At 30.9% G+C, this 13,690-nt stretch overlaps 2 protein-coding genes and 1 long non-coding RNA gene across 3 annotated transcripts; 2 read left to right on the top strand and 1 right to left on the bottom strand.

The window, feature by feature from the left end:
• The first annotated feature begins 3,285 nt into the window (after nucleotides 1-3,285).
• LOC126739567 (cuticle protein 65-like) lies at nucleotides 3,286-4,200 on the top strand. Its single transcript, XM_050445322.1, has 4 exons — nucleotides 3,286-3,441; nucleotides 3,491-3,658; nucleotides 3,772-3,910; nucleotides 4,016-4,200. Exons 1-4 carry the CDS (start codon nucleotides 3,430-3,432, stop codon nucleotides 4,081-4,083), a joined length of 387 nt encoding a protein of 128 aa, XP_050301279.1. The 5' UTR covers nucleotides 3,286-3,429; the 3' UTR covers nucleotides 4,084-4,200.
• A 4,028-nt stretch (nucleotides 4,201-8,228) lies between these two features.
• LOC126739845 (uncharacterized) lies at nucleotides 8,229-9,585 on the top strand. Its single transcript, XM_050445662.1, has 5 exons — nucleotides 8,229-8,356; nucleotides 8,407-8,529; nucleotides 8,584-8,859; nucleotides 9,192-9,304; nucleotides 9,361-9,585. The coding sequence occupies exons 1-5, from the start codon at nucleotides 8,299-8,301 to the stop codon at nucleotides 9,448-9,450; spliced, it is 660 nt and encodes a 219-aa protein (XP_050301619.1). The 5' UTR covers nucleotides 8,229-8,298; the 3' UTR covers nucleotides 9,451-9,585.
• A 74-nt stretch (nucleotides 9,586-9,659) lies between these two features.
• Nucleotides 9,660-10,373, bottom strand: LOC126739846 (uncharacterized). The gene is made up of 2 exons (XR_007661711.1): nucleotides 10,161-10,373; nucleotides 9,660-9,968 (listed from the first exon to the last, which is right to left on the bottom strand). It is a non-coding gene; the product is annotated as an uncharacterized LOC126739846 (long non-coding RNA).
• Between the last annotated feature and the right edge of the window lie 3,317 nt (nucleotides 10,374-13,690).

The raw sequence follows: 13,690 nt of genomic DNA, 5'->3' as shown, positions 1-13,690 counted from the left end.
CATATTTCGCCTTTAAGCACCTCTCTATGCATAATGATCGATTCCCCAACCTGTATATTCGAGGAACAACCCAGATATAAAGGGTGTCTCGTAATTAAGTGAACCTAGCATGCATATAACATCAAAATAAAACGATTAAGCTTAAAATAGCAAAATTTAATTGGTTTTCTGTCTACAGGCTGTTTAAACTATTGTTTTTTTTTTAATATTTATTGGAATATCTCAGAGTCTATTAGACGGATGAAAGTGAAATTTAGTGTACTATTTTTATTTGGAATTTTAATACGTGTTCAAAATATTCACCATTCCTAGTACCCATTGTCTAATTCTTTCGTTCAAATTTGGTCCCGTTCCATAGAATGATTTTTCTTGGGTCCTGATGGCATTGATTCTTTTCACTAGAAATATTTTAATTAAAAAAATGTTTTTCTCCGAAAACTATATTTTAAAAAAAAATTAAAGAAAAAGCTCTGTGTCCAAATTTACTCAACTTTGGGACACGGCTATTTAGGTAATTCGGAACAAAAATTCTCATTGGGATCTATAGGCATCCATAGGTTGAAAGAGGTTTAAAAACTGTGTGCAAAGCAATTTATTCGACATAAATGTTAAGATCTTGTAAAAATTATTAGGACTTAAATTATTTTTCTTTAAATTTTTTTAAAACAATATCCTACTTACGTTATTTCGATAGCAACATATATAATGAGAAAATGATATCACAAATAATCAATTATACCTAAATTATCAGAGATACAGATAAATACTTAATTAAAAAACAAAAAAAATATAAAGAAAATTAATATAAAATAAATGGAGCACGATGCTTTATAAATATATTTTCGATACATTAAAACTAAAATCATGCATTATAATGCTTCATTTTATTTTTTTAGCGATATTTTATAGAAACAAAGTTGACTACCATAATCAAACCCTATATTATTTTAATGTAATTAATGCTGATGAACAATTTTTAGTGTAATTAAATTATTGTGTAAAGGAAATATTCCTATTTTATTTTTACAAGCATTGTAAGGCCTGTTTGAATGGTTTAATTTATATGTAAAAAATGTGCTTAAAACACTATCAAATTATGTTAGAAATGATATATAACTTTGACAGCATAACTTTAAGAAAATTTTTAGACGTTATTAAATAGGTGCTATAAGATTTCATAACTTTTAAAATAATAGTAGATGCAGCATTTGAGGAGTTATTTATTCAGTAAATTGAAAAGTAAAAATAGTATTAATATACTGAAATCATTGATAAATATACAGTTATATATTTAAAAAACATTAATTTTGTTAAATAAAAAAATCTCATTCATTCTTCTCAAAGAAACTAACATCCAAACGAAAAGAAAGAAAGCACACAGTCACGGTCTCACAGCATATATTATTCCTTTATTCTATTTAAAATAATATTTTTGATTTTAGGCCTGATAATGCTGTCGTTTCTACTTGTAGATATGTATCATTTTTAAAATATTTATTTTGGCAAAATATGATTTAAGGTAAAACCCAATTTAAATTAATATTTTAATTAAGAGTAAAATTAATTTAAACTGTAAAAAAAAACAAAAACAAGGCAGCTACCTCGCTAAACCTATTAGTAGCATTTTTCTGGTTTAGATTGGCAATCATAAAACTAGATTCGCTTTTCAATTTTAATTTTTCATTTGCATTAAATCATATGGCTAAGCAGATAAATCTCTATAAGATCTACAGGACAGGATTGTACTTAATTTGTCTAAAAAACCCCAATAGTTTAATTTTTTATGCTTGTTCGATATGTTAATAAAATTGATTAAAATTAAAATTAAATTATCATAATATATTAATAAATATAAAATATATAATTAATCTTATGATTGCTAATCTTAAATTGATATTAATAAGTTAAAATATTAAGAGTTAAGTAAATAAGGAGCAACAAATTCAAAATCGAGTTAAATGAAGCTATATTATGTCTAGAAATATTAAAGCATTCTTATCTCAAATAAGTCTTAAAAAGTCCTAAAAATTTTAATATTAATAAATAAATTCAATCAATGAATTCAAAATTAATATAAGAAAGAATATACTAATAATAATGTAATTTGAAGAATACAAAAAAAATTGATCCCTTATTGGGCAATAATTTAAAATGCAGAAATTATATTATAGATTAATTTAAATTATGTTTTATGAAAAATCCACTTTTTATAAACTTAAGAATGTATCATTACTCAAGAGGCATTACCATAATATTATTCAAGGAAAAATTGTCCTGGTAATTACAAAATTATACTAAATTAATTTTTACTTTTAATTTTCAATTTATATCAAAGATTTATGAAGCCTACAATAACCAATTTAAACCAAACATGTAATAGAATTTGAAAAAAAATGCTGATTGAGAAAATATTATAAACTAGTAATTTAAAAATCTTAGAAAAATAATATAAATTAATAATAGAAATGATAAGTTATTCACTGTTATTTTTAAAGTAATTATTTTATTACTTTTTAGAACCATTTCAATCTGAATGATATTATTCTTACTTTAAAATATTAAAATGCATGTGATGCGTGAATTTATATCGGTAAAGTATAAATATTAATTCATAGAAAAGTCATAATATTTTGAAATTTGATTTGCATGGAAAAATTATCAGAATTTTTTTTACAATCCAAAGAGTTATAATAAAAAGTAAGAGGTGAGTTCAAGGGGACGTTTTTTGTCCAATTTGATAATTAAATTTTAATACGCTATTTTCTTAGTGAAGCAATTTTAATTAAGTTTTTAAAACAGTCTATGTTTTTTCATTTTAACAGAATAGAAAAAATTTTGTAATATATTGACGTGATATTTTTTCATAATAAACATTTGTAAAACACTATAATTAATTAATTACTTAATATCCCTGTTTATTAAATACCCAGTTAACTAACAGGTTTTTATTTTTCTTTGAGACCCATTTAAATATGATTCGTAATTTTAATTGTGGTTTCATTATAGCTCAAATAATTCTCTTTTATTAAAAAGAAAGAACATCCACGAAGTCTAAAGTAACCTCTGCAATGTTCTTATTTTTCTAAGTTCGACTCTGTAAAAGTATATAACACCGCCGCCTATTCACGTCAAGAAATCAGCAAAAAAATTGTTCGATGCCGGTATTGTAGCTCTTGAAACACAACGGGTTATGTATGAATGAGTGGATTTTAATCTGGAGGCCCTTGTTCCACATTTATGATTTTTTTGACATAATTAACGTATAGAACAACTACTTTAAATAATAATAAATAACCCGCCTATGGGTGGGGTTGCAATTTTTTAGGATGCATTACTATAAAACGTTTACACTGGGGTGAGAAAATCATTCCGAAAAGTTTATCTGTTTCTTTCATAAGTAATTTGAAAATTTAACAAAACAAAATCAACATGTTTAAGTTGGTAAGTTATCAATATTCATTAGAAACATATTTTTCAATTATTTACTTAGTGTGTTATCGCTACTCTTATCGCTTTTGCCTCTGCTGGAGTTATATCATTGGACGAAGGACTTGGAGGTTATGGCGGTTACGCAAGTCTTGGAGGCCTTGGAGGATATGGATTGGGAGGTATTGCTGTGGGGCATAAAGTTATAGCTGCTCCCACAATTGCCGTAAAAGTAAGTTTATCAATCTACATAACATTCTACACTTCATCATTTTGTTATTTTCTTCATTGGTTTCTAATTAGGGCTGTAAAATTGTGAATAATAAGTTATAAGTTTATTCATAGGCTGGAGCTACCTCATATCAAAATAGCAACTTGATCTCTCTTCATCCAACTCCCGTAGTAACCAAAGCTATTGCTGCGCCTATTGCTGCCCCAATTGTCACTAAAATTGCTGCCCCTGTCGGCGTTATTGGAGTACATGGTAAGAGTTTTTTCTCATTTACTTTTGCACCCTAAGAACGTCATTATACAATATTTCCAAATATAACTAGTTTTTCTTAAAAATTTTGCAAATGTTTAATTATAGGTCTGGGTGGCTACGGAGGATTAGGTCTTTCCGGTCTTGGCGGTTATGGAGGATTAGCTCTTCACTAAACAAAAACCCACGGAGACTGACATCGAAAATTTAATGCAAAGACCCTTTCGTAAATAGATGAGCAATTACTGTTAATTAATTTATTATAGTTAATAAAACATTTATTTAAAAGAAAATTGTGTTTTTTTAAATTTTGGTATTTAGGTGCTTGAAAATTCATAATGTCTTTAATTATTCGCTATTGAGATTGTCAAATATCTTTGATATTTATATAAGCGCAGATGGACCAGGCGAAGAGCACAGACAAAAGGACAAAGAACTAGAGATAGACTTTTTTATAACTGATAAAAGACATACTCTTAAAGATGTGACAAAAGATTTGCAAAATCAAGCGACCATCGAACGGTAAGAACAATTATCGAAGTAAACACTAGCTACTAACAACCCAAAATGATTAAAATAGAACGAACGAAGATATGGACACAGAAATAAACGGCAATAAGAAGATCTCCTTAGTAAAATACTCCAAAATAAACATCTTAAACGATGCAATAGTGCAAGCAATAACAGGAGCTTTCAATGACGGATGAAAGTAATGAGATGCAAACTAATAAGTGAGAAAAGAGAAATTGTCAAACTCAAGAACAAGGATGGTAATATCACAAGCCTTCAGAGCTAAAACCAATTTCCCTTTTACCAATTTTTGCCAAAATTTTTGAATTATTAATGTTGGATATGTTGCTTGAATTTATAAATATACATGAAATTAAACTTTCAGTAAAGTCTGGTTTGAAAAAAATCATGGAACAGCTACAGCCCTGACCAAAGTAGCTTCCGAGATATCAACCAATATGAGCTCCTCTTGTATTTCTTGCCTGGTACTGTTAGATTTCAGAAATCATGAGATGCTGTTGGCTCAAAATGAACTTCTTCGGTTTTTCAGTGGGTGTTTGCAAATGGTTCTAAAGTTCTCTTCAACTGAAGACATAGATTGTAGAACTTGATGGAGCAAGATCTGAACCTGTTATTACTGGTTATGGAATTCCCCAGGGTAGTATCCCGAGCCCTTATTATTTAGTATCTACTCTAGGGATCTTGCAGAGCAGATTCTGTTTTGTTCTGTAAATCTTTATGCAGATGACATAGCTGTTATCCGGCTTTCGTCCTCATAATGCATGTCAATGTATGCAGCAAATTAACGAGAACTTAATATTTAAATGGTCAAAACAGCATGGGATGATTTTGAATACTAACAAAAGCACATACTTACTCATAGATTCTAATACAATTAAAAAACAATTTCTTCAAGATAGTTTTGCTACTTTGCATATAAATAACAGTGTTCTTCCTTATTCAGCATTTTCAAAAAATCTTGGAGTCATTTTTGATGAGGTCCTAAACTTCTACGTACATGTCAATAAAAAATTGCATGTATGCTTTACTTAAAAGTTTGTATCAATTTAAATATAATTTGCCCAAAAATATCAAATTAATGCTTATGGGGGCTCTTGTTTAGTCACAGCTAGATTACTGCAATGTTCTTTTTCACAATGATTTCACTCTCGGAAAAAGAACAAATCTCAGTTAGCTCAAAATGCCTCTATTAGATTTGTCTTTAACATGCGAAAATTTGACCCCACACCACCAATATATGTTCAAAATAAAATACTAAAACATGGACGGAGAGCAGCTTTACATTTTGATCAGTTTGTTTATAGAATTTACATGATCATTTCACAGCAAGACAAGATTTACAGTCACAAGCAAAGACACATGTTAAAATTTCAAATACCACTGCATAGAACTAATGGTTTTCAAAACTCATTTGCCTATCAGGGTTTTTGTTAAACTCTGAAGTATACAACTCAATAAGGGCATGCTCAATACAAGGCTCTTCTGTTAGATTCATATATACCTTAATTGTTTTTATTTTAAGAAATGAGTTGAGCATTTACTAGTATAGTATTGAAACTGCCCAATAATACTGTATTTTTCGGGTAGCATGAAAGAACACATTATGTGAATATTACCTTTTATGTAATATTTTGTTGTTGCATATTACAGGTTTATTTATTTATTTATATCACGTCGAATAGAGAATTTGTTACAAATTGTCAAATCATTTTACACACTAAACAATTAAATCTAAATCCAGAGGAATATCTGCGAATAAGGGTTTAAAATTAGGGCTTCGATAATATTTCGAAGATCTCTCTGGATGGCATCAATATGGCTTTGAAAAAATTGTAAAATAATAGAGCTCCAGGGAATGACACTGTCATCATAGAAGCAATAAAGATAGGAGGATATAATATATGTAGAATTGATATTTGTTGACTTTAAAAAGGCTTTCGATACAGTAGAACTAGCGGCTTAAAAACAAGACATTGCAAGATTGAACTTATCCAGATGATTGACGAGATGATCATTGAGGTAAAATGCTGGTAGATGGCACACATATAGAACACTCTTGACAGAGTACAATATTCAAAAGGCGAAAGGGGCTTTTTGGAGAAAGTACCGTGAGAATCCAAAAAGTACCCCAGAGTGTACAAGATTCTCGCTGTGAAGATAAAATAGATAAAAAGCACATTTGACAAATCTGCTGTCCCTTACGGTATCGTTCCAGCAATGATGCAACAAGGACCACAAACTCTAATAAATAAGCTGACTAAAATGCAAGGCAAAATCTTTTAGACCATTTAGTTTGGACTAAATAGTCATTTGCTTTCAAGACACCTGAGAAATTGAAAGAAATTTAACAGAGTGAGCGCTACATACACTAGTATCCAAGATAGAGAAGATTCTGGGAAATAACTAACTGGAACAAGGTGTTGAACTCTTAAAACGAAAGGAACCCGAACACAGCATTATACATATAATATGCGGATAACTTTGTTATGAAAGCCAAAAGCAAGTTAAGTACAACAGTAAGAGACCGACTGCAGCCGGCTTTGTGATGGACACAGAAAAAAAGGACATCAGTCATCCTAAATCCACAATAGTACCATTTAACAATAGCGAAAGTTGGTTGACTTTTAGATCCTCTAGATGAGGAAATTCCTGTGTTAGAAGAAGTTAAACTCTTAGAGGAGAGGTAACTCTGCGTTCTAAGTTAAGCTCAAACGAATATTTGCGATAAACAATCAAGCATTGGGAAATTATTCTTATGTTACCCTGATTGTTACAACCCATGATGATAACCTGAAATAACCTCAAGGGCAGTGCTACCAACCTTTACGTATGGAGGTCTGCTGTGGTGGCCCAAAGCACCCCAAACTACAGCAAGGCAAAAGATGGAAAAAGTTTCTGTAAAAATTCCGAAGACAAATGGCACACCGACAGTAACACAATATCTCGAAGGTCAGCGAATCTTCCGGAATGGTCAACCGAGTATATAAGAAGCGGCGTCACTGCTAGGAGTCAGTTGTCAGTTCAGTACAGTGAACTTCGAAATACTGGCATAAGATTGAAATCAGGCACAAATAGTTGTAAACAAATACAGTGAAAATAAATATTTCTAGTAATGTAAGTGATCGTGTTTTGTAGTGTAGGTATAAGTTAATAAACTACTAGGACTTTTTTGGCTATTTTTTTGACTGTTGACTATTTTCAACTGTTTTAACTTAAACCTAACGAATGGGTAAAAAACCCTTTAATACTATAACGAAGTTCTGAAGACGTTTGCTATACCATATATTCAGTGTTTAAAAAATTATGAATAGAAAAGCAAGAATTGCGTCCCAACTTTTGGATCACTTTAACATTTGCGTTCTTGATTGCAGATTGCCTCATCATAAATACTTTAGGATTTTCTAGATCATAATCATACCTAGGCAAATGACAACATTAAAAAAATTAAACGTTTAAATAGATCAGAATAGATAGTTTAAAAGGAGCAATATTTATCATAATAACTTCGAAGATAAGCAAAAAAACGTAAAATTAAATGTAATGTATGTAAGAAATATTGAGGTGAAATAAGATACTATAAGTTATAGTTACCTTTAAATTAATTGTAGCTGAAAAAAAAAACAAAAAAAAGAAATAATATTAATACATATTTAAAAAAATACCACTATTAACATTTTTAAAGAAATATATACTTACCGCGGCGACCTTATAACAAAAAAAAATATACCTAGAATTTTACCGAGTCAGGTTACTACTTGTATATCAAATGGCACATATCTTACTATATATATAAGAGACAGAACTAACTTGTTTTATCACACAGTAAGTACTCACCAAAGAAACAACATAATTTAGTAAATATGAAGAATTTTATCTGTTTAGTAAGCACTATTGCATTTGCTAGTGCAAGTCATATAGGTATGTATATATTTTCATCACATTCACTCAAAATTCATATAATTCTTTAGGTAACTATGGAATCGCAGTATCTTCTGGCGGAAGCTCTGGTGGGGGCCTTGGAGGAGCAGGTCTTAGTGGCGGCGCTGGTGTTCTGGGAGCCAATGTAATAGGTCTAGGAGGAGCAGCAAATGGTAGGGGATCAAAACCGCATTTTTTATAATTTACTAATTGTGTGTTTTATTTAGGAGCAGGCGGTTCAGGAGCAGGTTCTTCAGGAACCGCCGTAAGCAGCGCATCTGCATATGGTGGAGGCACTAGCTACTCTTACGGAGCAGTATCAGGCGGTACCAACGGTTTTGGAACCCTTGGAGGCGGTATTGGAGTTGGATTAGGCGCAGGAACTGGGGCTGGCATTGGGGCTGAAATTGGCGGTGGTATTGGAGGAGCCCTGGGTGGAGGAAGTGGAGTAGGACTTGGAGGTGTAAATGGAGGAGGCGGTGTTGGTGTAGCAGTTGGCTCAGGTAAAAGTTTCATAATATTATTTATTAAATGAGTGGTACTATAAGTAATATGAATTATTGATAGCCAAACGGGTATTTTAATTTGTTAAAGGCATAATTCATACGTACATGTGGGTGGATAGAAGAGAAATTATAAATGTTGACGAACTGTAGGCTAAGCTTCAAAGAATTAGCTAATTTTTTTTAAATCAGTGTGCCTAACAGATGAAGTTTACTTATTTTTTAGTAGGTTTTGCAAAAATTGTGCTTCATTATCATATTATTCAATGCTTTAATAAAATATTAATTCAGAAAGACAATGACAAGAAACTACTTTTGAAAAAAATTTATAGTAACAAGTGGAGGAGTAGTGACAGTACCATCTGGTCCTGCAGTATCTGTACCAACGGCTTTCAGCACCCAATCCAGATTTGACATAATCCATCCTGGATCGATTGTTCAACAAGTAAATGTTATTTTTAATATTCTAGCTTCAAAAGTAAAACTTTAATGTTTTTCTAGTCGGTATCACAAGTACCAGTAGTTAGCACCCAAATAAGACCAGTGGCAATTGCAGTAAATGGACATGGACACGAACATGGGCACTACTAAGAAGACTAGCTTACCATAAAAACCTCACAACTTGTAGCATAGCTAAAGATATCTGCCATTAATAATAGCTTAAAAGTGTGTGTGATATTAAATAAATATACAGGGTGTCTTTATTAAAATTGCAGCTTATTTTAATTCTTTTCGTTTATTTTTAACCTGAAAACACTTTATATAGAATTTCATTATAAATTAAAATAAATAAAGTATAAATACAAAACCAAAAACTTTATTAAAACTATCAAACAAAATCATAACAAAAAGGTTAAAAAATTTAGTTGCTCATCCCAAGAATATGGCACAAAGGTCCTTTATTAATTAGCAGAAACGTTTCAATCATCACCGCCATCTCCATGGTGTTTATGATGTTCCTCATGATGAATTTTGATTTCCACCTTGGTTGGGTGATATGCCTTTAAGTTTTGGTTTTGGTAAGATTCGGCCTTATGGTCTGGTGATGGTGAGGCTTCAGTTTCCATGACGTTTACAGCGACCATGGCTACGAGCATGACAAACACGAACTAAAAGAAAAATTATATTGTTTTAAAGAGAATGAATAGAAAAAGAGAATAGAGCACAATATGATTTAGAAAATAAAAACCATTTTAAAATACCATAAACTAGTAGTCAGTCTCGTTTAACATTACCTACTAAAAATTGAAGATAACAAAATTAATAAACTAAATTAAAGGGTGAAAATTATTAATACTTACCATACGAAGTTTGAACATTTTGACAAATACTGTGAAAACAGATAATAAAATAATGTTAATACTGCTAATTGATCAACTGATACCATATACCTCACTATTCCGATAATTTATATTAATCACGAAATATTCCCACCAATAAAATATTTCAAAATCATCTAAATTGGCCTTTCAGTAATTGGAAATAAATTTAAAACATTTTTATTTAGGCAAATGTTTTTTACGGTTTATATGGAGGTTTAAAAGTTTATTTTTACTTAAAGGTGTGCTATATGCACCAATGCATTTAGAGTGGTAATATTTGAAATATGACCAGTGGCGGTACCACAAATAGAAATAATTTCTGCTTTATTTTAAAAGCAAGGTTAACTTAAGTCCATATTACTTAACTTAATGCATAGCTTTTTTATATATTTTCGCCATATTTACCACAAATTTGGTTGGACTCTGGTTTTTAGGAGCAAAATTATTCTGATCAACTCAATCAAAAACATTTAAATCTTTTCAAAGATTTATCAAGGTTTTTTGGTAGCATTGTACTTAAAGTAGAGATGTCTTCTTTGTTAAATATTATGCGGAATATAGAGTACCAATTCTGGAATTAACTGGAACCAAATTAAGTTTTAAGTTAGGAAGTTAAGAATATCACCTATTTTTTCCTTGCTGCTTTCTTATGTCTTAAAGTCAATATTTTGAATTTTTTGATATTTTCCTAGATTTCCTTTTCTTAAAACAGAAGCTCCTACATTAGAACTATATGATACTACAAAATTCACTATTAAAACATCTTTTCACCTTTTCATGACTATTTAGATTATTGGTACTCTTAGTCCCTAACTATTTTTATCAGCGAATAATTGATTTATAAATCGGCTAACTTGCAGTCTTTACCATTACCGGTTGTGTTGACCTACTACTCCTTTCAGAATTACAACTTAACCATATCCAAGTAGCCGCAAAAGTAAATCTAAAACCTTCTTGAGATTTTTTCTTTTTTCTTGAGTCTCTAGCGGGTTCTGGTAAATATATAGGTTGCAAATTTTGGCATAAAGCTTCACACACTTAACTATGCCGCACACGGTAGAAAAACCAACTATAAAACAATGGCCTGTTGTATAAAATGTGTCCCCAGCAGTAAAATGGAGGTATCGGCGCAATACTTATGCTAAATATATTATACGGGCAATAGATCTAAAATAGGACAAGTGGCAACTAATAGTGAAAAATGGATATAAAAAACTATACGTAATGTTAGCGGCATCCATTCACCAGAATCCACAGCATTGATAAATATGGAGTCAGCTAAGAGCGTAGAAATAAGTGAAATTTCCGAATCAGAACAAATTAGTAAGAGTCAAGAGTTACAAGAAATACAATCTGGCATTTTTTTCAAAAACCAAATATGAACATTATTCAGGTTCAATCATTGGTATTACCTGCACCTACTTCGAGTATTGCTTCTACTCTTACACCTGTGCCTAAAACTCCAGTTGTTATACCCAAGGCAAACAGAAAGCGCAATTCTGAGCAGTCAACTTCTGTGAAAGATATGATAACATGTTTTGAAATTAAACAAGGGGCCCGGCGAATGATAGAATTGATCAAGTTTTTTTGGCTCGCGCCTGTACCATAAAAAGTTTCTCTCCTCGGAGACAAATTGAGACAAAATTGAAATTGAAAATTGCGCAAATCATCATGGAACAGGAGTTGCTTCAGTCGGAAGAAATTTTTTCAAATAGCTATCAACCTAGACCAGCAAGTACAGGTAGTTCAAAGTAAGTCACTGATATCTCTTTATTCTCCAATGACTCCAAACGATACTGCATTCTTCGATCAATCACAAGGCTCTCAATACTACAAACCAGATTCGGAAAACAGCTATATTACACTAACCAACCAAGCTCATGATGATGCCATCAGATACTAAACAGGTGCAGAAGAATTATCAGCTTCTAGCTACTTTAACTCATTAAATCCATTAGCATAGAAATAAATAGCCTTTACTAAATAATAAAATATGTACAGGTAGGCATATTTTTTTAACTGCTTTTGAAATATTTGATGTTTTTATTACCTACCTTAGTGTTATGGCTAATTGTTCTTCGGGCGAAATAGCCTCTCAGTAAATTGTATCTGCTTTTCGGATATCATTTTCTATAAGATGTAAAAATGTATGGAAACAATCTATAGTCATTCTAAAATAGATATAACATCGATTCTCGTATTTTCGTAATTGTGCCATCAATGTATGATATTCGTCATGCAGAAGTCTTTCTTTATTAATATCGTGAACCCATTTTCTTTTTTTCCTAAATCGGATGCACAATAAAACACACGCTTATTTTTAGATAATGATCTGAATTTTACCTTAAATTACCCTTTTTTCAGTGCAAGTAACACAAGGACTTCTTCTTCATCTGAAGATGTATACATTTTTTGTGTATCTATATATGTCTTTTTGATAATGAAAGTATGACATATATGATACGATTCGTAATTAACTAAATTCGTTTTGATGTGAGGTTCTCTATGGATTCCGTTGCGGATTTCACTGCGAATATTACGTTATGATTCCGCTGCGAAATTTGCGCATTAGTTTGAGGGATCCTTAAAAGTTAGGCAAATTCGTAAATTTCACGGATAAAATATGCCGAGAGTAGAGAAAGAGTGTTTACTCAATAAAAAGATGTGAATTTACATTTTTGTCTTAAGTTTATCGTTTTCTGCCTCTGTTGCACATTGACTTTTTCACTCTTTCGTTTGCGCATCTCATCGGCTACTTGGATATGGTTGAGTTGTAAATTCTGAAGTTTTTTTGGGAGTTTAGGGTAATGCGCTTTGTTTCTTTAAGTCTTTTTTTGGAGTTTGTGCCGCCAAGGCTTAAATTTTACGGCATTTTGAAATTTGAAGTGTTATTAATATTTATCATATATAATATATAAAATTTATTTGATAAGGTAAATATACGCGTACAATCGCTACACTATACAAACACTCTGTCAGACGATGTGCAGTTGTTATTTATTTATAAATTTACTAACAAAATTTTAATAATGTCAAGTTGTTTTAGCGTTTTCCAGTTGATTCTGTGAGGAAATAACCAAGTAGCTACCCGAGCTGTTTATGAAAATTAAAAAAATAATCCAGAAAGGTTTCTAAATTGTAGACTTGAAATCCAATGCACTACACACATTTTGAATATATACCTTCCATTATTGGCGAGAGTATACTGCCTTTAATGACTATATGAAAAAAATTATCTACCTCAGATTAAACGTTTTTACACCAACTTTGCTGCATTTGTTAGTCTCATTATATTTGCATCCCTAACACTTATAGAAATCTGAAATAGAAATTGAGTGTCAGATGTAAACACTCAAGACATGAATACTTAAAGCCTCTACGCCCCTGATTAATTAAATGAATTCACCATTAAGTAGCATTAATAATCAATGAATATATTTTAATTCTAATCACCTTAGAATTTACTTAAACAATCTTTTGTCCTTGTTACCTTTAACTTCTAATTTAAG

This window comes from Anthonomus grandis, chromosome 8 (genome assembly GCF_022605725.1).
Source record: "Anthonomus grandis grandis chromosome 8, icAntGran1.3, whole genome shotgun sequence".
NCBI lineage: Eukaryota > Metazoa > Arthropoda > Insecta > Coleoptera > Curculionidae > Anthonomus > Anthonomus grandis.
This window is presented reverse-complemented; position numbering and strand designations above follow the sequence as displayed.

Coding starts and splice junctions, on each gene's coding strand:
- LOC126739567 (XM_050445322.1), top strand. Junction 3,659..3,771: donor CTCCCACAATTGCCGTAAAA/GTAAGTTTATCA, acceptor GTTTATTCATAG/GCTGGAGCTACCTCATATCA. Junction 3,911..4,015: donor CGGCGTTATTGGAGTACATG/GTAAGAGTTTTT, acceptor GTTTAATTATAG/GTCTGGGTGGCTACGGAGGA.
- LOC126739845 (XM_050445662.1), top strand. CDS start 8,299: ATGAAGAATTTTATCTGTTTAGTAAGCACTATTGCATTTGCTAGTGCA. Junction 8,530..8,583: donor TCTAGGAGGAGCAGCAAATG/GTAGGGGATCAA, acceptor TGTTTTATTTAG/GAGCAGGCGGTTCAGGAGCA. Junction 8,860..9,191: donor TGGTGTAGCAGTTGGCTCAG/GTAAAAGTTTCA, acceptor AAAAATTTATAG/TAACAAGTGGAGGAGTAGTG.